Raw genomic sequence first — 27,881 nt, 5'->3', positions numbered from 1 at the left:
ATCGGAAACAGGCTCCAGGCTCCGAGCCATCAGCCCAGAGCCTGATGCGGGGCTCGAACCTACGGACCGTGAGATCGTGACCTGGCTGAAGTCGGACGCTCAACCGACTGCGCCACCCAGGCGCCCCTTTTCTCCCCTTTTTATTCTCCCCTTTTTATTTCCTTTACTATTCAGAAGATTTTTTGTTTGTTTGTTTGATATAGTCCACTTTTTAAAAAATATTTAGAGAGAGAGAGAGAGTGTGTGTGTGTGTGTGCGCACTCTCATGCGCGAATGGGGGAGAGGCAGAGACAGAGAGAATCCCAAGCAAGCTCCATGCTCATTGCAGAGCCTGACATGGGGTTTGACCCCACGAACTGTGAGATTATGACCTGAGCTGAAATCAAGAGTCAGACCCTTAACCTGAGGCACCCAGGTGCCCGTCCACTTGTTTATTTTTGCTTTTGTTGCCTTTGCTTATGGGGTTATATCCAAAAAATAACATCTAGGACCAATGTCAAGGAGCTAACAGCCTCTGTTTTCTTCTAGGAGTTTTATGGTTTCAGGTTTTACATTCCAGTAAAATAATTTTGAATTAATTTTTTATATGGTGTTAAGATAGTAATCTAGTTTCACTCTTTCCATGTGGCTGTCTAGTTTTTCCAACACCATTTATTAAAGAGACTGTCCTTTCCTTTTTGTATATATTTGGATCCTATGTTGTAAACTTATTGACCATAGTTTATTTTTGGGTTTCTGGTACATAGGTTTATTTCTGGGTCTCTATTCTGTTCCATTGATCTGTGTGTCTGTTTTTATGCCAATACCATACTTTTTTGATTACTATATCAAAACAATCATATACAGTACTTTAAAATCCAGGAGCATGATGTATCCAGCCTTATTCTCCGAAGGATTTTACAGGCAAATTTTGCTCCCCAAATGCCTTGTAAATCATTGAGAGCCAGGATTATGCATTTCAATTCTCTTATATACATAACTTTTAATCCATTTTAAGTTTGTTTTGCTGTGTATTGAGGATCTAAATTCAATTATTTTTCACTTACTCAGTATTGTTCCAGTGTCTTTTATCCAGTAATAATTTATTTCCTTTTCCATTACTTTGCATTACCTTCTTGGTGTTATATTATTTAAATAGGCTGTATCCTCTATTTGAAAGTTTTTTAATTTAAAATTTAAAAAACTGTACTTGTACCTATGCCATGTTTAGATCATTTCCTTTTACAAATCTTTGAATACCGATCAAATATGTCACTTTTTTCTGAAGATAGCTGTATTCTCTGTTCCTTTCATTACAAAATAATTATTACAACAAATTTAGAAAATGCAGAGAAGCAGAAATAAAAAAAAACAAAGGTCATCTGTAGTCCTACCAATTAAAGATTGCTGTCACATTGTTAGAGCAAATACTTAGAATTCTTTTTTTAATGTGATCATACTATGGTCACTGACCTTTAACCCATGTTTATCATGCCTAAGTACCTTAGGAATAGCTGTCGTGTTTTTACACATTTATCTTTGTCGTGAGTTGTAATGGTCTGATAGTGTTACCATTTTATCAAGTCTCTTTTGTTGAATGTGGTTTGCTTATAAACTGTTGCCTTTGTAAACAAGTATCCTCTTAGCCTGAATGGCTAAAATTTTTAACTTTTATTTTTAGTTAAGTAATAATTATATGTATATAGTCAATGAATATATCTTTTTATACAAATAATTTATATGTTATGGAGGAGCTCAAGTTCCATGTGACCACAGTCTCCAATCCCAGTTGTATACCCAAAGTTCCCAAAAGTAGCTACTGTTAAAAATTATTTATCCTTTTTTACCTTTATCCTATACATTTAGATATATGGATACATGTATGTGGTAATGTTTTGTCACTTAAAAGTTTATCTATATGAAAAGAATTATAAGTATATCCTGCAAAATGTGGAAAGTAACTGCATTATAGAATTGGTCCAAGGTTTAAGTTGGTTCATGTAAAATCCTTAGAACAGGATTCTTAGCACATTCACTCAAAACTTCCACTTAGTGTAAGTTGTTTGGTAATTATTGTTACTAGTTTGAAATTTGCTTTATTATTCTGTGTGGAGAATTGTTCACATAAGTATAGAACTGTCTCACTTTAATTGCTTCACGTAAAGCCATATTTTGTAGTACTGTGGTATGTTTAATCATTCTTTAGTTTTTAAACATTTAGATTTTATATAGTTATCACTGTGGCAAGCACTGTTCCAGTGAATATTTATGTACAGGCATTCTCTAAGGTATACACTAAGAGTAAAATTATGGGGACAATAGAGTACACATATTTTAAACTTCAGTAAATATTTCCAAGTTAAACTTCACAATAACTTGTTCACTTCACAGTACTCCTAGCTGTCTCTGACAGAACCTGTTTCTCCACTTCTAGTTAGTTTACTTATGGCTACATAAGGTGCAAAAAAGCACTTGCAACAAATAGGGACAGAGGATTAATGATTTCTTTTAATTTAATCTAGTTATTTTTAACCTTGGTTATTGATGTCTGGGTCCCACCCACAGCAATTCTGATTTTAATTCACCTGGGATATGACCTAGGCATCATCATTTTTAAAAAAGCACCGATGATTCTAGAATGCTATCCACAGTTGAGAACTAATGACTTAAAAGCTCATACAAGGTGACAAGAAAAACACTGAGATGCAATTTGTCTGCAGTGGGGTTCAAGCTCTAGAATTTTTTAAAAGCTACCCAATTGGGGTGCCTGGGTGGCTTAATTGGTTAAGCATCTGCCTTCAGCCCAGGTCATGATCTCACAGTTTGTGTTTGAGCCCTGTGTCCGGCTCTGTGCTGACAGCTCAGAGCCTGGAGCCTGCTTTGGATTCTGTGTCTCCCTCTCCCTCTCTCTCTCTCTCTGCCCCCTCCCCAGCTTGTGCTCGCTCTCTCTCTCTCTCTCTCTCTCTCAAAAATAAATAAACATTCTTAAAAAGCTACCCAATTGATTCTGATTGCAGTGAGAGTTAATCACTGACTTAGGCAAATCATGATTCATTTTCTGGAGCTGCTGGGTACTGTAGCTATCAAAAATAAAAACAAAACCAGTCTTGTAGCAAGGAAGTAGAGGAGGGATGATTTTGAAGGAGGCAGTCAACAATGCCTGCCATACCTGTGCTCTTGCCAGCAATTAATATGAAACTGTCATTGGTCATTTTAGCAGTGTTTTGGGAGAAAACCTAAAGCATATAGTATACACACATGCTTAATCAGCAGTCTTCATGTTTTTCAAAAGCAAGCCTTGAGTTTTGTGACTCTTACATACTTTATTAAATTTTTTGTAGTCTGTTTTTATCTTCATTAATCCTTTCCTGCTGTTTTTTGAGATTCTTTTGTTAGAATATTGAATTCTGATCAGTTTTATTTTGTTTTTTAACATTCAGTGTTACTAATTTTTATCTTTGTAATTTTCCCATGTCCAGGTTTTTTTTTATATATATTGCTCTCCTTTTTACTTCATTTCTAGTATCTTGTATTTCTATTTAGTTTCATATTTAAGAATATGAGAATTATTGAGAATATTAATATTGAGAATAATAATATTGAGAATTATTAATAATATGTCTTGTTTGGGGTAACTTTTCCATTTTGATTAAATTTCAAACTTGTAGAAAAGTTACAAGAATAATACAAAGTAGTCTTGTGTACTCTTTACTCAGACTCACCAATAGTTTTATTTTGCCCTATCTACATTATCATTCCTATATGTGCTTGCAGTTCTCTCTATATATACATGTGCACACACACTTACACAATACACACATTTTACCTGAACTATTTAAGAATAAGTTGTGGATGTTTGCTTGTTTACTCTTAAACACGTCAGTGTGTTATTTCCTCAGAACAAGAGCATTATCTTATATAACCACAGTACACTTATTAAAGTAAGAAATTTTGGCAATTATGCAATACAGTTATTTAACAGTCTATATTCAAGATTTTTCACTAGTCCTAATTTCTTTGTAGCAACTCACCCTACCCTCATCCTCTATCCCCAGGCACTGTCCAGGATACATTCTAGGATCACACATTGAATTATTGAATTTAATATCATGTCTTTTTTTAGTCTTCTTTACCTGGAAGAGTTTCTCTTTCTCTGTGTTTCATGACCTTGACATTTTTGAAGAGGGTAGGCAAGTTATTTTGTAAAATGTCCCTCAGTTAGGGTTTGTCTTAATGGTTCCTAATACTTATATTCAGGTTATAAAATTTATGGCAGGAATACAACAAAAGTGATTGTATCCTTCTCAGTGCATCCTATCGGGATAAATCATGTTGACTTGTCCCGTATTTGGAGATGTTGACTTTGATAATTGGTTAAGGTAGTATCTCCTATGTTTTTTCACTATAAAGGTAATAGTTGTCTCTGTAATGTTATGTTGCATATGGGAGATATGTTAAAAGTGTAAATGATTTTCCACAAACTTTTACACACTACTTCTAGCATCCATTGGTATTACTTTCTGGATCCATTATTACTATGATGCTTTCAAGATTTTTTTTGTTTTATTTGTTTTGTTTTGGTTTTTGGTTTTTTTACTTCCATCATTTTGTCTATATTAATTAATTGGCATTTTATCATAAAGAAGAGTGGTCCCTTCTTCACTACTTACTTATTCATTTGTTATGTCAGTATAAATTCATAGATTTTTATTTTGCTCAATGAGGTATAATCTTTTGCTATTTGGTCTGATACTCTAATTGTTCTGGATTTGGCCACCAGTAGCCTATTCAGGGTGACTTCTGCATCCTTTTAACTTTCTACATGATTCTTTGAGACTTTCCTTACTTTCTGGCACAACAAGTTGCAATAGGCTCGTATCCAGATACTCTCTTAGCTCCAGCCAGAATTGAACCATTTCTCTAAAGAGCCTGGTTCCTTGCAGTAAAGAATGTTTAGAAACCAAGATCTGGTTGCTAGGACTATAGTATTCATTCTAGTTTTATCCTGTTCCACATTTGTATCTTCCTTCTCCAATAATTAAAAACCTGACTCTCACATCCTCATTATATTTACTAATTTGTTCAATTCTAGAATATACAAAAATAGTTTTGGAACTGCTAACCTATACAATAACAAATATCAAATACTAAGTGTAGTTCAGTATTTGTTTATAGTTCTCTTTGTTTAGAGTAAGGATAATAGTTAAAATACTGTGTTCAAATTTACTTGGGTTCATTTTTTTATTCCCTCCTTCAGTGCGGTTGTATTATTCATTTGAAATACATTTAGATTTATTTGTTCCTGTTTGTATGTGTTTGACTTTTCAAAAATTATCGGTTCATTCTGACTGATTTGATTATAGGAATTGGTAAAGCATTAACATGGTTCCAAAAGTTGAAACTATACAAAAAGGTACAGCTGGAACATGTCACTCTGCTCCCAGAACCCTTGTTTTAGTGAATATTATGCACTGAATTGTGTCCCTCCAAAATTCATATGTAGAAGCACTAACTCCCAGTACCTTATAATGTGACTGTATTTGGAGATAGGTCTTTTAGAGAGATAATTAAGTTAAAATGAGGCTGTTAGGGGGGACTGTAAACCAACCTGACTGATACCCTTTTATGAGGGGAAATTTAGACACAAAAGGAGACATGGGGGATGCTCATGTACAGAGGAAAGACCATGTGAGGACAGTGAGAAGGTGGTTATTTGCAAACCAGGGAGAGAGGCTTCAAAAGAAGCCAAACTCTCCAACACCTTGTGCTTGGATTTCTAATCTTCAGAATTGTGAGCAAATAAATTTCTGTTGTTTATACCACCCAGTCTGTAGTATTTTGGTATGGAAGCCCTAGCAAACTAATAGTATGTTATTTCCTCCTGGCTCATAGCATAAATCTGTCTCCCTGGAACATGTTGAGGTTGGACCCTTGTTATAGGTCTAATGGCAACAGAATGGTTCTGTTGTATCTTGAGGAGAATGAGCATGACCTTTTAAGTTACTGCTCCAGGTGATGCTATCATAGGATTTTCAATCAGAGGAAAGCTACTTTCCCAGACACTGGATTGCAAGTTACTTCCACTGTTAAGAGAGTCCCCAAAAGACTTGGTGGGGGGGCTCAAGATTGTCAGTTTCATCTGGGTCCCAACTGGATGTCCCCATTCCATATTTAAGGAACAATTTTTTTTAATGTTTATTTATTTTTGAGAGAGAGTGAGAGAGAGCACGAGCAGGGGAGAGGCAGATAGAGGGAGACACAGAATCCAAAGGAGGCTCCAGGCTCTGAGCTGTCAGCACAGAGCCTGATGTGGGGCTCGAACCCACAGACTGTGGACAGTGAGATCATGACCTGAGCCGAGGTTGGACGCTTAACTGGCTGAGCCACCCAGGAGCCCCTAAGGATCAATTTTTTTACCAATTAGTCCTCTAACTTTTACATGAAAAATATGGCAAGACTGAATTCAACTATTATCATAAGTCAGCAGCCTGCACAATTTTATGTTTGATTTTCAGCAATATCAGCCCTGTGACTTCAAGAAATGGAGACTCTTTGGATTTGCATGGACGTGCTCTGGTTCTCAAGACTGTGACTTGAACTCAGAGTTAACAGACCCAATCTTGTCAATTTCTCTTTGTAAGCACTGGAATGAACTCACATGAATTCACATTTCACACCACAGCCCTTATAAGTCATCATTACTACAATAAAGGTCAAGATATATGGCTCCCAAGATATATGCTTTAGTCAGCATTTTATCACGATCAACCACAGCTTGATTAATTGTGATCCCACTGCATGCCATGGATTTTTAGCATCCCAAATGCTATCCACAAGGAGCTTTATCTGTAGTCAAGCCCAAAGGATTAGTAAACATTTGGAAAAGGATAGAATAGTTCAGTGCAACAAAGATGTAAGGAATGGCTGAAAGGCATGACCTAACTAATCCCCAAATCCCATCTTTACAGGCCTGTCTCCTGGGACCACTTTAGGTACCAATTCTGTTGCTGTCAGGATCCCATCAAGAGACAGGAAACACATAATAATTTGAACTGGGGAAGTTCAATATGAAGAATTATTAACTAATGAGACTGGAGTAACATAGGATTGTCTAGTAATCCGTAAAGAGAACACTAAAGACCATATGAATAGCATATATAAAAAGCTGCCATCACTTTAATGGTTGAAATGGAGTTCCCAAGGAAGCCCAGGGCTGAAATCCAGACCTTGTTGGAGAGGGCACAGTCGTGGTTCACTAAATGACAGAGTAGTCACAGTGGTGTAGGGTTGGGACTAAGGTGAGGCCACTAAGGTATCAGGGTGCAAAAGTTAACGAAGCAGTCACTCTCAGGTATCAACTCTACACTTTCATGACCCTGAGTAGGAGTGCCTCAAATTTGGCACCCTAGGTGCCTCATTCGTAAGGGGGTACTCATTCTCAGGGTCATAGAAGTACAGGGTTGGCACCTGAGTGAGTGTTTGCTTAAATTTTGTGTTCTAGATACCTCATTTGCCTCTCTAAGGTCCTATCCCTGCCTTGATGCTGCACTAGCAGCACTTGTTGGAAGTACCTCCTCTGGAATTTGCTGGAAATCTGCCCTCTAGGGTAGGGTGTGGAGTCTTACCAGGAGCGTGTGCTACAAAACTGCCAAAGAAAACTGCTGGCTAATGGATGTTATTGGCCACCTGGTGCTTTAAGAGCTGGGAGCTAGAGGAGTTGCTTACACTGAGGGAACCAGGTAAAGCCATCCAACTTGCAGGAGCTGGGCACATGAGCAGCTTCATGTGCTGCACGAGGGCACTGGACAAGCCTGACAGGCAAACACAGAGGGAATAGTCTACCTGCAATGTCTTTCTAACATCTTTTTCTTTGGGGCGCCTGGGTGGCACAGTCAGTTAAATATCTGACTTTGGCTTAGGTCATGATCTTACGGTTTGTGGGTTCGAGCCCTGCATTGGGCTCTGTGCTGACAGCTCAGAGCCTGGAGCCTTCTAAGGATTCTGTGTCTCCCTCTGTCTCTGCCTCTCCTCTCTCTCTGCCTCTCCTCTCTCTCTGCCTCTCCTCACGCTCTGTCTCTCTCTCTCAAAAATAAAAATTAAAAACAAACATCTTTTACTGACAAAGCTTAACATTGTGCTGACAGAGGAAAATATTCAAATAGACCTGATTTGTCTGCATTTACAAAGTAGGCAGTAAAGGATGAATTGGGGATCTGAGAGGCAATAAGTTCATAACTAGCATATAGTCTTTAAAGAGTTTTAAAGTTAGGGGCACCTGGGTGGCTCAGTCAGTTAAGCGTTCGACTTCAGGTCAGGTCATTATCTCACAGTTTGTGGGTTTGAGCCCCACATTGGGCTCTGTGCTGACAGGTCAGACCTGGAGCCTGCTAAGGATTCTGTGTCTTCCTCTCTCTCTGCCTCTCCCCCACTCATGCTGTCTCACTCTATCTCAAGAATAAATAAATATTAAAAAAATTTAAAGTTAATTTTAACTTACGTATGGTATGAGATAGAGATATTATCCCTTTGTATATGGATATCTGATTTTTTTTAACAGCTTTTTTGGAGAATCCATTTTTTGTTCACTGTTGTCGTGCCAGGTTCATAAGGTTCTGTGTATGAGTGTATTCTTGGCTCAGTCTTCTGTGACATAGTTCTCTATTTTATTCTCTGTGCCACTGCTACAGTCAGTATTGTATGATAGTAAATCTTGATATCTGATAGAGCAAGTCCTTCCAACTTATTTTTAAGGAATGCCCCTTAGTCTTCTGTATATAGTTTAGAAAATCATCTTGTAAAGGTCTATGAAAAACTTGTGATTTTGGTTACAATAGCATTAAATACATAGATTACTTAGGAGAATTGGTGGCTTTATAAAATTGATGCTTCCTTTTTTAATAAGAAATGACATTCTATATATTGTTTATCTAGGTATTGTTTAATATCTCAGTCCACTTTTATAATTCTGTCCATATATTATACATTTCTCAGTACTTTGTGTGATGCTATTTATAAATAAAATGTATTTTTTTCTTTTTTTCTTCTTTCTTTCTCTCTCTCTCTCTCTCTCTCTTTCTTTCTTTCTTTCTTTCTTTCTTTCTTTCTTTCTTTCTTTTCTTCTCTACACCCAACATGGGGCTTCAATTTATGACTCTAAGATCAAGAGTCACACGCCCTACTGACTGAACCAGTCAGATGCCCTAAATAAACTGTATTTTTCTAATTTTGTTGCTGGTTTGTAGAGATGAAGTTGGCCTTTGTTTTCTGGTTTATTTCTGAGACTTCTGCAAAATCTCTTTCTAAATATAACGTCTGTTAGAGAATCTTTTGCATTGTTTCCTTATAGGCAGTCATAAGATCTGCAAATGTCAGTTTCATTTCTTGTTTTCCAATGCTTTATATATTTTACTTGCTACAAATTTTAAGGACTTGCACTTACTATTTCATCATTTGGTATATTCTTTCCTATATTTTATAGGTACCATTCATCTGTATAAGGAAATTTCCTTCTACTCACAGGCTTTTAAGTTTTTTTTCTTTTTAATAATTGGATGTTGAATTTCATTGAATTATTTTCTGCCTATTAAATTGTGCCTTTTCTTTTTAATCTGTTAATGTAGTTAATTATATTAACATATTTTATTTTTTAAGTCTTCTCTAATGTTTATTTTTGAGAGAGAGAGAGAGACAGAGTGTGAGCAGGGGAGTGGCAGAGACTGAGAGGGAGACACAGACTCTGAAGGCTTCAGGCTCTGGGCTGTCAGCATAGAGCCTGACGTGGGTCTCGAACTCAGGAACCATGAGATCATGACCTGAGCCAAAGTCAGGTGCTTAACCTACTGAGCCACCCAGGCACCCCAATATATTTTCTTTTTTTATGTTAATTTTTTGAGAGTGAGTGCTAGTGAGTGGGGAGGGGCAGAGAGAGAGGGAGAGAAAGAATCCTAAGCATGCTCTGCACTGTCCGTGCAGAGCAGGACTCAGGGCTTAATCTCATGAACTGTGAGATCATGACCTGAGTCGGGCACTCAACTGACTGAGCCACCCAGGTGTCCCTATATTAACATATTTTCTAATGTTGGAGGAATCTTATCTTCTTTGACTAAAATAAACTTAGTTATAATCTTTTTTTGTTGTATCTGGTTTGCTAGAATTTTGTTTTCAATTTTTATAAATATGTTCATAAGTTAGATCAGCCTGAAATTATTCTTTTACATATAGGCATTTTCTTATTTGGCATCATGGGCTATATTAGTTTTATCAGATAAATTGGAGAAAGTACAGTTTCTTTTTTAAAATTTAAAGTTTTGTACATTCAGGCATGTATAAAATATATTCTAGGTTTGAATTTAGTAAAGTGTATCCCCTCCCCGGGTCTCCCAAGAGATGAGAAGGCAAATTGATGTATGGAACACTATATTGCCTGTTAGCATCTTCAGTGACACAGTGCTATGTCCAGGAAACCATGAAATATGTCCATGAAGGGTGTCCTTTATACATAACATGACTTTTTCTTGCGAAAATACAAAGGAAAGTAGAGTAAGCTCTAACAATTTTCTAAATACTCACCTTGCCCTTTTTTTTCTTTTCAAATAAAGGATGACTCTTTAGTATATGTTGTAGAAATAGACTGGGTTATGTTGGTTGTGCTTTTCTCTGAAAAGGAAAGATCAAAGAAAAACAAAGCTAAAAAAAAAAAAGATTAAGTACATCATGATATGATGCTAATTTAAAGTTAGATCAGGGGCGCCTGGGTGGCGCAGTCTGTTAAGCGTCCGACTTCAGCCGGGTCACGATCTCGCGGTCCGTGAGTTCGAGCCCCGCGTCAGGCTCTGGGCTGATGGCTCGGAGCCTGGAGCCTGTTTCCAATTCTGTGTCTCCCTCTCTCTCTGCCCCTCCCCCGTTCATGCTCTGTCTCTCTCTGTCCCAAAAATAAATACATTGAAAAAAAAAAAAAAAAACGTTGAGAAAAAAAATTAAAGTTAGATCAATCTCTGTTCACTGATTCTTGTATGATCAGATGGGATTTTTGGGAAGGATAAGATATTTAAGAGCCTTACAGTCTGAAGAAATGAACATCATTGGTATAACTCTTTCTAAGAATTATATAGATCTAGGAGTGCCTGGCTGGCTCAGCTGGCCAGCAGATGACTCTTGATCTTGGGGTTGTGAGTTCAAGCCCCATGTTGACTGTAGAGATTACTTAAATAAGTAAATAAAGTTAAAAAGAGTTATATAGATCTAGGTCTCTGGGACAGAAGCCAACAGTGATGACCCATTACAACTTCAGGCAATGTATTTTTAACTCTAGGGATACAGCATTATTTATAGAGATTAACCTCTTTTAGCTCTTGTTGGTGCTGTTGAAAAGAGGAGTTTAGAGACATCCAAGAAAGATGACTTACCTACAGATGACTTTGTGTGCCTATTTCTCAAATCATGTGTAGATTTTAAATGTTTATTTATTTTGAGAGAGAGAGAGAGAGAGGGAGAACCAGTGAGGGAGGGACAGAGAGAGGGAGAGAGAGAATCCCAAGCAGGCTCTGCATTGACAGCAGGGCTTGATCTTGCGAACCATTAGCTCATGACCTGAGCCAAAACCAAGAGTCAGACACTTAACCAACTGAGCCACCTGGGCACCCCTCAAATCATATGTAGATTTTGAACATAAAACAAGAATGTAGCACTCCCTTCCTCAGTACATTGGTATGCTTGTCATATATTGCCACTTATGTATATATTAAATCATTTTTTAAAGTTGTATCTTAAAAACAATAAAATTTAAAATGAAATTCCAATACAATTATAATAGAGAATCAAAAGCAAAAAAGTAATAGGTGATCTGACAATACACTGAATAGACTGTCTAACAGAACACTCTTTATTATGATTTTGTGGACTTACACAAAATAACCACATAGCATAAGATAAGGATGATTGAAAAATTAAAATACCATTTCTTGAGCTTTATTGTGTATAAGGGTCTGTATATAATACCTTAGAAACTGATAATTTCTTGCCAATATTCTAAAATGAGAAAACAGAGTTTTAGTGGGGTAAATAATTTACCCAAGGATGTGAGTGTTAGGAATTGGATTGAAAGCTGGATTTGTCAGACTTCAGAGCTAATGTTCTTAACCAAAATAGTTTGGAGTTAAGTCTACAGGGAAGATATAAAAAAATAAAATTAGCCAACGATATCATGGACAAAATGGAAGTTTATTCTCACTTAGGGAAAAGAATTTTCTTGAATGTTCTCAAACTCTTCTTTTCAGTTGTACTAAGAAAAGCCAAAAAAGGTTAGTCTCTCTAGATAGTGCTGTACATGTACAATGATTCTTACTTAAACAACACACACACACACACACACACACACACACACATATGTGTTTATAGATAGATGGATAGATAGATAGATAGATAGATAGATGAAGGGGAGGAAGATTAGAATCTCCGGGGAATCAGAACCAATAGGAAATTCATAAAGCTATAATAAGGAATTATTTTAATGCAGTAATGGAGAACGGTAAGCCCCAAGATCTACAGTCCACAAGCTAGAGAACCAGATGAGCTGATGGTGTCATTCCAGTCCAAAGGCCAGCAGACTTGAGATCTGGGAAGAGCTAATGTTTCAGTTTGATACTAAATGCAGGAAGAAAACGTATGGCCCAGCTAGAAAGCAGTCACGCAGGAGAAATTCCCTTTATTCACTCAGACTTTTGTTTTATTCAGGCCTTCAATTGATTATATGAGGCCCACACACACATTAAGAAGGGCAGTCTGTTATATTCAGTCATTTACTCACAAGTCAGTTTACTTATTTAAATGTTGAACTCATTTGAAACCACCCTCACAGAAGCACTCCACAATATTTGACCAAAAAATATATCTTAAAAATAATAACCCAAGGGCACCTGGATGGCTCAGTCAGTTAAACATCCGATTTTGGTTCAGGTTATTATCTCATGGTCTGTGAGTTTGAGCCCCACATTGGGCTCTGTGCTGACAACTCATAGCCTGGAGCCTGCTTCAGATTCTGGTCTCCCTCTCTCTCTCTGCCTCTCCCCTAGAGCCTGCTTCAGATTCTGTGTCTCCCTCTCTCTCTCTCTCTTCCCCTCCCCTGCTTGTGTTCTCTCTCTCTTAACGTTTATTTATTTTTAAGACAGAGACAGAGCATGAACAGGGGAGGGGCAGAGAGAGAGGGAGACACAGAATCTGAAGCCGGCTCCAGGCTCCGAGCTGTCAGCACAGAGCCCGACGCGGGGCTCGAACCCACAGACCGTGAGATCATGACCTGAGCCGAAGTCGGACGCCCAACCGACCAAGCCACCCAGGCGCCCCTGTTCTCTCTCTCTTAAAAATAATTTTTAAAAAAGAGTCTGGTTTTTTGTCTCTTTTTTCTTTCTTTGTTTTGCTTCTTAAATTACACATGAGTGAAATCATATGGTATTTATCTTTGACTAACTCGCTTAGTGTTACATCCTCTATATCCATCCATGTTGTTGAAAATGGCAAGATTTTTTATAGCTGAGTGATATTCCATTGTATATATATGTACCACATAAGTACACATATACATATAAATAAACTAAATAAATGTAAATATGTATATATACATATAAAATACATATAAATATATGTATATATACATATAAATAAACTTTTTATAAGTTTATTTACTTATTTTTGGGAGAGAGAAAGAGCGTGAGTAGAGGAGGGGCAGAGAGAGAGGGAGAGAGAGAGAGAATCCCAAGCAGGCTCTGCATGGTCTGCACGGAGCCCGACTTGGGTCGAACTCACGAACTGTGAGATCATGACCTGAGCCAAAATCAAGAGTTGGACACTTAACCGATTGAGCCACCCAGGTATCCCACCACATTTTCTTTGTACATTCACCTATTGGTGGACATTTGACTTGCTTTCATAATTTGGCTATTATAAATAATGCTGCAGTAAACATAGGGGTGCATATATCTTTTCATATTAGTGTTTTCATATTCTTTGGGTAAATACCCACTAGCGGAATTACTGGATCATTGTATTTTTAATTTTTGGGGAGTCTCCATACTGTTTTTCACAGTGTCTGCACCAATTTGTTTTCCTACAAACAGTGTACAAGGGTTCCTTTTTCTCCACATCCTCGTCAACACTTTTTGTTTCTTTGTTGTTGATTTTAGCCATTCTGACAAGTGTGGAGTGATATCTTGTTGTGGTTTTTACTTTTTTTTTTTTTTTTTTTTTTTTTTTTCTTTTCTCTGCTGTTGAGTGATGTTGAGCATCTGTTGGCCATCTGTAAGTCTTCTTTGGAGAAATGTCTCTTCATGGGTTCTGCCCGTTTTTTAAATTGGGTTATTTGTCTTTTGGGTGTTGAGTTATAAAAGTTCTTTATATATTTTGGGTACTAGTCCTTTATTGGATATGTCATTTGAAAATATCTTCTCCCATTCAGTAGGTTGTCTTTTATTTCTATTGATTGTTTCCTTTGCTGTGCAGAAGCTGTTTATTTTGATATAGTCCCAATAGTTTGTTTTTGCTTTGATCTTCCTTGTCTCAGGAGACATTATGAAAAATGTTGCTATGGCCAATGTCAGAGAAATTACTGCCTGTGCTCTCTTCTAGGATTTTTATGGTTTCAGTTCTCACATTTAGGTCCTTAATTAATTTTGATTTCATTTTTGTGTGTAAAGAAGTAGGTCCATTTTCATGAGTTAATTTTTTATGTGAATTGAGATAGAGGATCTGATTTCGTTCTTTTGCATATATTTATCCAGTTGTCCTAGCACCATTTGTTAAAGATATTTTTCTTTTCCCCATTGAATGGACTTGTCATCCTTGTTGAAAGGCAATTGGTCGTAGAAGTTTAGGTTTATTTCTGGAGTCTCAGTTCTATCCAATTGGTCCATAGATCTATCCTTGTGTCGGTGTGCAGTGTTTTGGTTACTGTAGCTTTTTGTTTGTAAGTTTTGAAACTGGGAGGTAGATCTTCATACTCTGTTTTTCTTTTGCAATTTTGTTTGGCTATTCCGGGCCCATTCCATATGAATTTGAAGATTGGCTTTTCATTTCTCCAGAAAGGCCATTGAAATTTTGATAGAGGTTGCATTGAATCTGCAGATTGCTTTGAGTTTTGCTATCTTTTAACACTCCTAAGTTTTCCAGTCTGTGCACATGGGATGTTATTCTGTTTTTAACCCCAACTGGTGAACTGCAGTTGAATTGTCACTAACCACCCTGAGTTGGTGTCAGACTCCACAGGTTTTAGCTAAGTGTTTACCTCTCCCTACTTTAGACCAACTGGCTGCAAATCTTGTTATGGAGAAAGGGTTCCCGTGACCGCCCTCGCTGCCAGGTTTAATAATTTACTAGAATGACTCTTGGAATTCAGAAAAGCACTATTCTCAGAATTAAAGTTTTATTATAAACCATAAGGATACAAATCAGGAATAGCCAAATGAAGAGATACATAAGCAAAATCTGGAAGGAACCCAACTATGGTTTCTGTAGAATTTCCTTGTGGAATTAGGGTACATTACCTTTCTGGTTCATCAATGTGTTTATCTGCCAGAAAATTATATTGAGCTTCAGTGTCCAGGCTTTTTATTGGGGTTCCACTGTGACATGAATGCTTAATTACTGCCTGCATAATTGATCTCTGTCTCTAGCTTCACTCTGCTCTCCCAGAGGTTGGGCTGGCTCAGTCTTTCTGATGACCGCCTCCAATGCTGAAGCTACCTACACAGGCACAACATGAGTTACCTCATTAGCATAAACTCAAGTGTGATCCAATATGAAAGACACTTATATCACTTAGGAAATTCCAAGAGTTTTAGAAACTATGATCTAGAAACCTGGGACAAATACAAGACTAATTCTTTATTAGATAACAGATATCTTCTTATTTATTTAGTGGTTCCTTTTCTCTTGGATCTTTTAGCTTAACTTAATTAACGATTTGAAAAAGATCTTTATATTTTGGATACTAGGTTTTTGATAAAAAAATATTTTATAAATATCTTCTCTCGGGGCACCTGGGTGGCTCAGTTGGTTAAGTATCTGACTTTGGCTCAGGTCATGATCTCACGGTTTGTGAGTTCAAGCCCCACGTTGAGCTCTGTGCTGACAGCTCAAAGCCTGGAACCTGCTTCAGATTCTGTGTCTCATTCTCTCTCTGCCCCTCCCCCGCTTGTGCTCTGTCTCTCTCTGTCTCTCAAAAATAAATAAATGTAAATAAATATCTTCTCTCATTCTAAAGCTCATTACTCTTTATCATGAATTTATTCATAACTGAGGTATGAGTCATGTTTACTTTGCTGTACAACTTAATTTGCTATGTAATGTTGCCTGTTTTTTTGGGGGGGGGGTGATATGTGGTTGTCCATTTAACTATCACTAATTCATACTCAGTCTTTTAGAAAACAAATTTTTGGGAAATTTGGCATTTCCTATGTTTAGACAGCCCTCCTACAATCCTTTGTTCTTCTCTGCCCACTATCATTCTACATTTTGCCTACTTTTTGAATTCTGTTTCCTTCTTCTTTGTTGAGTTTTTATTTCTTGGATTTCATGCCTTCCTGTTTCTTGGTTTACTCTAAGAAAACGTGAAATTATCAAAATTGTTTTTTTGTGTAGGTGGCATGTAAAAATGGATAAATGTGTTAAACTTGTGAATTCTAGTATATCTGAAAAGGGCTTTTCAACCAGTATATTTGTTCTTTCACAGGACATGAATTCTACTTGAAATATTTTTCTTTAGAATTTTAAGGTTATGACTTCTGGTTTAGAATATTGTTGAGAACTTCAAAGCCATTTTCATTCCTGCTCTCTTATTGATGCCCTGTTTTTACTCTTTGGAGCCTTTTAAGTTCTTTTCTTTGTTCCTAGTGTCCTGAAACCTAATGTAAAACATATCTTAGTGTGAATCATTTTTATTTTTTATGCTAGGTATCAAGTAAGTCCATTAAATGTGGAGATTCATGTCCTTCAGGTCTGGAAAATTTCTTAAATGCTATTTTCTAAAACAATCTGTAATTTCTGTTTTCTTTGAAAAATTTCTAATATACAGCAAACTTGAAAGAATATTTCAGGGGCGCCTGGGTGGCTCAGTCAGTTAAGCATCCAACTTCGGCTCAGGTCATGATCTCACTATCAGGAGTTCCAGCCCCTTGTCAGGCTCTGTGCTGATAGCTCAGAGTCTGGAGCCTGCTTCAGATTCTGTCTTCCTCTCTCTCTGCCCCTCCCCTGCTCGCTCTTTTTCTCTCTGTCTCTCTCTGTCTCTCAAAAATAAACATTAAAAAAATATTTTTTAAAAGGAAGAATATTTTAGTGTACCCTATATAGTCATCACCTAAAGTCACCAATTGTTATCATTTTGCCACATTTGCTTTGTCTTTCTAAACACACAACATACACACACACGCACACACCTTTTTCCCCCTGAATCATTTGAATACAGGTTGGGGACATCTGGACACTTTACCCTTAATACTTTTAGTATGTATCTTCTAAGTATAAGGACATTTTCCAAACAATAACAAATCTATGAAAATTTACATTAACTCATTAATATCACCTCAAACATTTCATGTTCAATTATTTCCAGGGGTTCCCCAAAATGTTTTTTGTTTTTTAGCTGATGTAATTTTGTTTGTTTTTTTGTTCATTTATTTGGTTGCTTGTTTGCAATCCAATCAAGATTCATGCATTATTTTTGTTGTTGAGTCTCTTTAGTCTCTTTTTTTCACATTAAAAAAAATTTTTTTTTATTATATGAAACTTATTGTCAAATTGGTTTCCATACAACACCCAGTGCTCATCCCAAAAGACGCCCTCTTCAATGCTTTAGTCTCTTTAATCTAGAACAGTCTCTCATTTGTTTTGTTTTGTTTTGTTTTGTTTTAATAGGACACTGAGTGTTTTAGAGAATTCAGGACAGTTTTCTTATAGATTGTCTCAACAACCTCCGTTTCTCTGATGGCTTTCTCCTTTAGAGATGGCAATCTCCTTTAGATTTGGCAAGCATGCTGTGTAGGTGATAAGACAGTGTACGTTTTATTGCATTACATTGGTGAGGCACATAATGTCAGGTTGTTGCACTATTGGTGATAGCCAGATTTTATAACTGAAGGTTAGAAGTGGTGAATACTAAATCTTCCCAGTACAAATGTATATTTTTCCCTTTATAATTAGTAAATAATCTGTAGAGTGATATTGTGAAACCAGTAAATACTCTTTTTCTCAACAACCATTCACTTTCTAGTTTTAGAATTTACTGAGGATCCTAGCCTTTTGCAGGATAAATCATCCTTTTCCTTACTTTTTGGGTTAGGTTTTATCATTTTTTGGTTTGTTAAGCTAGTCTTAATTTGTCTTCATGCTTTCCCACTTCAAAAGGTTTTGTTGCTGCTACCTCCTCTTTACTTGTCTTTGACCTTGTGGGTTTGGTCCTTTTTTAAAAAAATCCATTTCATTCATTTCAGTGAGTCTGTTAAAAGGGCAGGAAAAACTGCATGCGATCCACTTGTTCTCTTTGAGAGAAAAGTGTATTCTCTTTCTAGAGAAATCTTGTTTTTAGAAGTTTATTTTCAAACTAACTTATTTTGAATTTTGAAACTAACTTACTACATTAGGCATTCACTAAATGTACTTTGCTCTTTTTGTATGTGCCAGGGTTCAAGTTGATTAAAGTCACAGACATTGGTTATCCTTACTTCCTGAAGTTTGGCTCTACTGTAGCAGACGGACATTAAGCAAACATTCAAATATGAAATTTGCAATTGTAGGAGACAAATGTGTAATCACCCGTTACCAAACAAAACACAAAGAATGGAAGAAAACAAAGTGCTTTGTGAGATAATGGTGAGATGTGCATAGTTAAGATTGAATATTCAGAAAAGATTTTTATTAGGATATGCCACTTAGCAGAGACCTGAACAATGGCCAGGAGCTTGTAAGGCCAAAAGAGGTGGCAGTGGAGATGGTGGTATGGATGGTTATTTAGGGCAGATGAAATCATGGCATGTGTGTTTGGTGGTGGTGGTGGTGGGGGGGGGTGGTTAAAGTTTAGTGCATTTGAAGAACTGAGAAGACCAATGTAGCTGTAGTTTATTGTTAAAAGGAAATAGGTAGCAAGTTGAAGAGGCATGCAGGAGGCAGGTTGCTAAGGAATTGTTAAGACCAAGTTAAGGACTGTGGGTCTTTCCCTAAGAACAGTGGGAACCACTGAAGCATTTTGAACATGAAAGTGCCAGGCTGAATATCACTCTGGCTGTTAGGGGTGGAAAACTAGAAAGGCAGACAGCTAGATAAAATGCTACTTTTTTATCCAAATAAAAGATAATTTTGGCCTGGATCATCTATTGACAGTAGAGAGGGAAAGAACAATTTCAAGACATATTTAGGCCAACCTCAAACAAGATTGCTGTATGAGTGTTATAGGAAGAGAATGGAGCTCAGATGTTTTCACCTTTTGGGGCTTGACATATTTGCTCAGGGACTTAATTGGTATCTTAAATCCATTCATTTTCCTAGTTTCTTTTCTGGCATAGAAGTCTTACAAAATAATAGCTACTAAACACTGTGCAGTTACTTTATACAACTACATATATACATTATGTGTGATTTCAGAATTATTCAATAATCATTGGAGCTGGGGTTCAGAATACTTATCTGCATCTTTGAAATCTGCCAATAGTACCACATTACCGCTATCTGCTATTCCTTTCTCTCAGATTTTAAAACTAGATTCTCAATTATAGTAGCTTTTGCTGTATCCCCTTTTTTGCTCTCCCAAGCTTAGCTTCATAGACTTCCTACACAAACATGGATTTTATCAAATGGCATAAATAAGCCACATTCTAACCACAATAGATTCTTCCTTCTTCATTGTTCATTTATCACATTAATCTTTCATCAGGATACTGCTGTATCTGAAGTAACATTCTCTTTTATTTCCTTCAGATTCTATGCAATTTATGTTTGTTACCTGACTATTTATCCTAGATTTTTTTCTAGGTGTAGTTAGTGCTCCAAACAACCCTAAGAAATGGGTTAATTGGTAATTACCCACATTTTAAAGTGTATATCACGCTAGATTTATTCTCTTACAAAACTGGAGTGGAGCCTAGACATCTTTATATTTATCAAGGTCCCATGTTTGAAGGTTTTTTTTTTATTTAGATCACTATAGGAACAACTGACTAATCTATTTTCCTAAATATCTCTTTACCTTCCAGTGTGACTTCTCATTCTTTTTACTTTCCTTATCTGTTTGTCAAGTTGCCCCATCATATTTGAGAACTGTATAAACTACTTACTTTTTATGAAAATTAGTTTTGGTTAAGTCTTTTCATTTCTATTATAAAAGTTTTTTTTCCTCCCAGAACACAAAAAAAGTGAATGTTTGCTTTTATATTTTCTTTCAGACTGTGAATCAAGGTTGAGACCAAGAAATTATTTCTGAAAAAGGATATTTATGGAGTAGAATCATCCTGATGAGAGATAATGGAAAGACTTTTAAAAAACAGCATTGAGTGTTCAAGTTTCAGAGGTGATTGGGAATGTAAAAGCCAGTTTGAGAGAAAACAGGAATCTCAGGAAGGACATTTCAGTCAAATGATATTTACTTCTGAAGACATGCCCACTTTCAATAACCAGCATCAGAGAATACATACTGATGAGAAACTCCTTGAATGTAAGGAATGTGGGAAGGATTTTAGTTTTGTATCAGTCCTTATTCGACATCAGCGAATTCATACTGGTGAGAAACCTTATGAATGTAAAGAATGTGGCAAGGCCTTTGGTAGTGGTGCAAACCTTGCTTACCATCAAAGAATTCATACTGGTGAGAAACCTTATGAATGTAGTGAATGTGGAAAGGCCTTTGGTAGTGGCTCAAACCTTACCCATCATCAGAGAATTCATACTGGTGAGAAACCATATGAATGTAAAGAATGCGGGAAAGCCTTTAGTTTTGGATCAGGCCTAATTCGACATCAGATAATTCACAGTGGTGAAAAGCCCTATGAGTGTAAGGAATGTGGGAAGTCCTTTAGTTTTGAATCAGCCCTTACTCGGCATCACAGAATTCACACAGGTGAGAAACCTTATGAATGTAAGGATTGTGGAAAGGCCTTTGGCAGTGGTTCAAACCTTACTCAACATCGAAGGATTCATACTGGTGAGAAACCTTATGAATGTAAAGCATGTGGAATGGCCTTTAGTAGTGGTTCAGCCCTTACTCGGCATCAGAGAATTCATACTGGTGAAAAACCGTATATATGTAATGAATGTGGGAAGGCTTTTAGTTTTGGATCAGCCCTTACTCGACATCAAAGAATTCACACTGGTGAGAAGCCTTATGTATGTAAGGAATGTGGGAAGGCTTTTAATAGTGGCTCAGATCTCACTCAACATCAAAGAATTCACACTGGTGAGAAACCCTATGAGTGTAAGGAATGTGAGAAGGCCTTTAGAAGTGGTTCAAAACTTATTCAGCATCAAAGAATGCACACTGGTGAGAAGCCCTATGAGTGTAAGGAATGTGGGAAAGCCTTTAGTAGTGGTTCAGACCTTACTCAACATCAGAGAATTCATACTGGTGAGAAACCTTATGAATGTAAAGAATGTGGCAAGGCCTTTGGTAGTGGCTCAAAACTTATCCAACACCAGCTAATTCACACTGGTGAAAAACCCTATGAATGTAAAGAATGTGGAAAGTCCTTCAGTAGTGGTTCAGCTCTTAATCGGCACCAGAGAATACACACTGGTGAAAAACCTTATGAATGTAAGAAATGTGGGAAGAATTTTGGTACAGGCTCAAGCCTTACTCAACATCAGAAAATTCATACTGGTGAGAAACTTTATGAATGTAAGGAATGTGGAAAGGCTTTTGGGAGAGGTTCAGAGATTCAGCAACATAAAAAATGTCATACTGGTGAGTAGTAGATCTGTGAATTGGAAACTCTATAAGTTAGAATTATGTGGTTAAGGAAGGACACAGGACAGAAAAGAAAATTCATACTGGTGAGAGTCACTACAAATGTAATTAAGGTACAAATGCCTTACTTATGCTTTACCACTTAGTCTGAAAGAATTTATACAGGAAAAGAAAAACCACTCTGAAGATCTCTGTCTATATTCATTCTTTCATTGCTTTTGGAAAATTCATACTTGTGAATATTAAAAATTAAAAAACCATTTATTGTATTTTGCCTTTATTTTAAACATTGAAAAATTCACTTGGGGGCTAATCCTGCTACCTTTGTTTTTTTTTATGTTCTTAATTTTTTGTGCATTATACAGAATTACTAATCCATCTCAAAATTACTTTAAATTATTTATTGAGGGTCTAAATTTAGCCTTCTTCCTGTTTCTCATTTGAATGCCATTTATTTAATAACTATATTTTTGTATTTTTTATTGCCTGTTTGATGGTAAGTTATATTTTTATACATATAAAGCATGGATATCGGGTCAGTCTTTGTTTCTAAATTTGCATATCTGTGTTTGTATCTGTGTTCCATTTTGTTCGTGTTAAGTTACTGTTACTTTTAAGTATCCTTTAGTATCTTGTGGATCTGTATCTTTTGTTTTGGAAGATTGCTTTATTTTCCTTTTATAAAGTTTATACTTCTCTTTTTGCAAAATAATTTTTCTCTATATTAATGTAGATATGAACAAAGTAGATAGTTATCTGTAATCATACCAGTCATACACAATCTTTATCAAACTTTTGGAGCAAACTCTTTAAAACTACATATCATTGTTTTTGACAGAAAGTGTGATTGTGCTATACTATAACCAGCCTTTAATATTTGTTGTAAATATATTGGTTATTCTTTTATTGGCTTCAAAGTATTCACCTGTCTTTATCAAACCCCTATTTTGTCAAATATTGAAAATTTTACCATTATAAAGAGTTATCTTGATGGCCCCTTTTGAATGTGTCTGCTTTGTTTTTTATTCATTTCAGAGAAAATGTGTGGGATCTCTTCTACTTTTAAAGATTTATACATTATAAAGCTCTGCTTCCCTTTGGCCAACATTCTTGACCCAGTTATTTCCTAAATGTTAACTGACTTATTCTTCCAGGTCATTTTATATGCATATATAATGTGCTTTTGGTAATGTGGGCATAATTCGTTCACTTCAGAGGCTTGTTATGTGGATTCTACAATTGTGCCTATCACATAATAAAACTTGCATAGTATTAGCCTTCGTCATTATTATTATCTTTCAATTTTGTTTTTTTAGGGAAAAGTTTTTAGCTAGTATCCTTGTCTTATTCAACATCAAAGACATCATAATGGGAAAAAAAAGATATTCATGTAAATGAATATAAGAAAATTTTGACTAACATCTGTTTCTTATAGAACAGGGATAATTCATCTTGATAAAGAAAAATATGAGATTGTAATGTGTGAGAAGGCAAAATTCATACTGAGGTAAAAATAAAGAGGGTAGCTCCTTCATAGAAATTTGAACTTTGAGTAATGACCTCAGCATAATGACAGCATAAGATGCATGCCTTCATTTGGCCTCCAAGTTTAACAACTAAAATTCAGCATCCACCTATAAGAAAAAGGGCCTCTGTGGTTGTTGTGAGATCCAACACCATAAGCTAAAGGACCTGAGAGGAGTCTCACCCACCACATAAAGTAATAAGACTTTATTACTTTATTCCCAGTATAAGACTGGGGAAACAGCAGAAGTCTGTGAACCAGCCCCAGCCCCTCTTGGCTGCATTCAGGGTAAATCTGGAGAGTGCTGATTTGAGCAGACACTCACAGATGAGAGAGCCTTTGCAGAACTTCAGATTTCCTGAGGAAAGATTCTAGCACTCTGTTAGAGCAAAAAAACAAAAAAACAAAAACGGTGGGGGTTGGGGGGTGTAAGATGAACTTCACCAGTGCTACCTGTTCCCCAAGGCAGCACACCATGTTGCTGAACTAACCAGCAATGACTTCTGCAAGTGATAATAGTGGGTGATTGCCCAGCTTTCCCACCTGTATAGAATGCTGCTGAAGAAACTTGTTTCTCTGCTGCAGCACCCATAGTATTGAGGCAGTACCTGATATCAGGATATAAGAATATCAGAGTGCATTAAAGAAATACAGTTTCAGGGTGCCTGGGCAGCTGAGTCGGTGAAGTGTTTGACTTTGGCTCAGGTCATGATCTCAAGGTTCATGAGTTCAAGCCCCGTGTCAGGCTCTGTGCTGGCAGCTCAGAGCCTGGAGCCTGCTTCAGATTGTGTATCTCCTTCTCTCTCTGCCCCTCCCCCACTTGCCTTCTGTCCTCAAAAATAAATAAACATTTAAAAAATTTAAAAAAACAGCAAAAATAAACAGTTCTTACTTGGCTGCATTCAGGACTCAAGCAGGAAGCTCAACACAAGCCACTGGGAAAGCCTTGCCCAAGGAACCTCCATCTGGCTTGCAGGCACCCCTAAAGTCCCAAATGTGAAACCCACAGCTCCCCCAATTCTTCAGCTCCCAAGTATGGTACTAAGAGCCAGTTTTGGTAGACCGAGAGCATGCAGAAAACAAACCAGAGTCTGTGGCAAGGGAGAAATCACAAACTTGAGCTATAGTATTATCTTAAGAAAGACAAAAGAGGTTTCCAGCAGCCAGCCTGGTGAGTTGTAAGTTTGAGAGGAGACAAAGAAGCCACAAGGGGGCAAGAAGCATGGAGCACATGTATTCCTACAAGGACAGAGAAAGACCTAGTTATAAGCAGGACCAACAAAAAGTATCTCCGACCTGAAGGCAGCTAGTAACGATTGGAGGAGGTGACTACTTCAAATGAGAAAACAGCAATGCAAAACTCCAAGAAACATGAGGAATCCATGAATATGACATCACAAAAAGATCTCAATAATCCTCGATTCAAAGACACAATTATGTGGTTTGCCTGATAAAGAATTCAAATTAGCTGTCTTAAAGAAACTCAATGAGCTACAATAAAACACAGAACTCAGCAAGTCAGGAAAATAATACATGAATAAAATGAGAAATCCAACAAAGAGAAATCCTAAAAACAAACCAAACAAATCTGGAGCTGAAGAATGAAATGAAAAATGCAATAGAGAACATCAACACAAGGATAGACCAAGCAAATATAAAATCAGAGAAATGAAGGGTAGGGACTCCCAGCCAGAGGAGAACCAAGAAAAAAGGAATGAAAGAGAGTGAAAAAAGCCTACAAGATGTATGGGACACCATAAAACAAACAAGAATATAAAAAAAGAACTGTAATTTGTTAATGAATTCAGAATAGTAAAAAAAAGGTAAATGGTAAAATCAAAAACATAAAAGAAGGCAATAAAGAATAGAGCTTTTGTATGGGATTAAAGTTACTGTTCATCAGCTTAAAATGGACTATTTTATCTAGAAGATGTTTTGTGTAAGTCTCGTGATAACCACAAAGCACAAACCTATTAGATTCACAAAAGATAAAGTGATGGGAATCAGAGCATATCACCATCCGTGGAAAAGGTAGACAGTAAGAGGGAGGGGGTGGGGTGAGGAAGAACAATGGAACTACAAAGCAGCCAGAGAGATAGTAATAAGATGGCATTAGTAAGTCTTTACATATTAATAATTACCCTGAATGTAAATGAATTGAATTTACCAATCAAAACGCATAGAATGTCTGGATAGATGAGATTCAACTACATGCTGTCTTCACAGACAGGCACTTCAGCTTTAAGGTCGTACGTAGGCTCAAAGTGAAGACATAGAAAAGATATTCCATGGAAGCAGAAACCAACAAAGTGAGGTTGGCCTTACAGGGTTAGCCCATACTTACATAAGACAAAATAGACTTTAAGCCAAAAACTATAATGAGACAAAGAAGGTCATTATATAATAAGTTGGTTAATTCATCAAGATGATATACAATTATAAGTGTTTATGCACCCACTATTGGAGCCCTAAATATATTAAGCAAATACTGACAGATCTAAAGGGAGAAATAGGCAATACAAGAACAGTAGGGTACTTTATTACTTCACTTTAAGTAATGGATAGATCATTCAGACAAAATCAATATAGAAACATTTGACTTCAATCATACATTAGACCAAATGGACCTAACAGACATATATAAAACATTCCATTCAACAGCAGCAGCAGAATACACATTCTTCTCAAGTGCACATGGAATGTTCTCCAGGATAGGTCATATGATAGGTCACAAAACAATTCTTAGGAAATGTATACTGACCTCATACCAAGTTTCTTTTCCAACCACAATGGTATGAAACTAAAAATCAAGAACAAGAGGAAAGCTGGAAATTTTACAAATATGTGGAAACTAAGCAACACATTCCTGAATAACCACTGGGCCAAGGGAAAAATCAAAAAGAGAAAAAAAAAATCTCCAAACAAATGAAAATGGAGATTCAACAGACAAATACAAATGCAATGTTGTGAAAGCAGTTCTCAGAGAGAAATTTATAGCCATAAATGCGTATAGTGGGGAAAATGAAAGATTTCAAATAAACAACTTTAAATGTTAAGAAACCAGAAAAAGAACAAACTAAGGCCAAAGTTAGCAAAAGGAAGTGACAAAAATCAGAACTGAAATAAATGAAATAGAGACTAGTAGAGCAATAGAAAAGATTAGCAAAGCTAAAATCTTTTCAAAAAGATAAAATTGACATTCAGCTAGACTAAGAAAAAAGGTAAAAGGACCCAAGTAAAATCAGAAATGAAAGAGGAAACATTCCAAGTGATATCACAGCAATACAGAGGATCATAAAAAACTACTATAAACACTTATATGCTAACAAATTGGATAACCTAGAAGTGGATAAATTCCTAGAAGCATATGACCTATCAAGACTGAATTATGAAGAAATAAAAAAATCTAGACCAACTACTATACTAGTAAGGTGCTTCAATCAGTAATCAAAAATTTCCAATGAAGAAAAGCCCAGCACTGAAAGCTTCACTGCTGAATTTTATCAAACATTTAAAGAATTAATGCCAATTCTTCTCAAACTGTTTCAAAAAATTGAAGAGGAAGGAACACTCCCAAATTCATTTTACAAGATTAGCCTTGCCCTGATGCCAAAACCAGATGAAGACACCACAAGAAAAAAAAAAATTACAGGTCAATAATCCTGATGAACATAAATGCAAAAATTCTCAAGAAAATATTAGCAAACTGATTTCAACAGGACATTAAAGGAATCATACACCACAATCAAGTGAGATTTACCCCTGGGATACAAGGATAGTTCAACATATAGAAATCAATAAATGTGATATACCACATTAATAGAATGAAAGATAAAAATCATATGATCGTTTCAACAGGTGCAAAAAAGCATTTGGCAAAATACAACATCCTTTCATGATAAAAACACTCAGCAAATTTGGGTATAAAAGGAGCATTCCTCAAACAATAAAAGCCAAATATGACAAACCTTCAGCCACCATCATACTTGACAGTGAAAGGTGACAGTTCTTCCAGTTCAGGAATAACACCAAGATGTCTACTCTCACCACTCCTATTCAACATACTAGTGGAATTTCTAGCCAATGCAATCATATGCGAAAATAAGTATAAGGCATCCAAATTGGAAGGAAAGTAGAATTGTCTGTTTAGATTATATGAATTTACATATAGAAAATCTGAAGGACTCCACCTTAAAACTGTAAGAGTGAATCAAAAAATAAAGTTACAGGGTACAAAAACAACATACAGAAATGAGTTGTGTTTCTATACACTGGCAACAAAATATCTGAAAAAGAAATTAAAAAATAATCTAATTCATAATAGCATCAGAAATAATAAAATATGTAGAAATAAATTTTACCAATGAGGTGAAAGATCTGTGTAGTGAAAACTACAAGACTTTGGTTAAAGTAACTGAAGACAGAAATAAGAGATACCCCATG

The 27,881-nt window shown here is 36.4% G+C and overlaps 3 protein-coding genes across 3 annotated transcripts in view; all 3 read left to right on the top strand.

Moving 5' to 3' along the window:
- Window positions 1-23,316, top strand: part of LOC125915991 (zinc finger protein 345) — a 29,331-nt gene extending 6,015 nt beyond the window's left edge. Inside the window, exon 2 of the mRNA XM_049622139.1 lies at window positions 20,400-23,316. Coding sequence (XP_049478096.1) covers window positions 20,479-21,918 — 1,440 coding nt within the window. The 5' untranslated portion in view covers window positions 20,400-20,478 and the 3' untranslated portion in view covers window positions 21,919-23,316. The remainder of the gene's footprint in view (window positions 1-20,399) is intronic.
- The window catches only part of LOC125915975 (zinc finger protein 420), a 421,195-nt gene that overhangs the window by 227,524 nt on the left and 165,790 nt on the right, over window positions 1-27,881 (top strand). The gene's annotated exons all lie outside the window — the stretch shown is intronic.
- LOC125915984 (zinc finger protein 383-like) overlaps window positions 1-27,881 on the top strand; it is a 51,333-nt gene that overhangs the window by 6,009 nt on the left and 17,443 nt on the right. The window lies entirely within an intron of this gene.

The sequence above is a fragment of the Panthera uncia genome, assembly GCF_023721935.1.
Source record: "Panthera uncia isolate 11264 chromosome E2 unlocalized genomic scaffold, Puncia_PCG_1.0 HiC_scaffold_19, whole genome shotgun sequence".
In the NCBI taxonomy this organism is placed as follows: Eukaryota; Metazoa; Chordata; class Mammalia; order Carnivora; family Felidae; genus Panthera; species Panthera uncia.
This window is presented reverse-complemented; position numbering and strand designations above follow the sequence as displayed.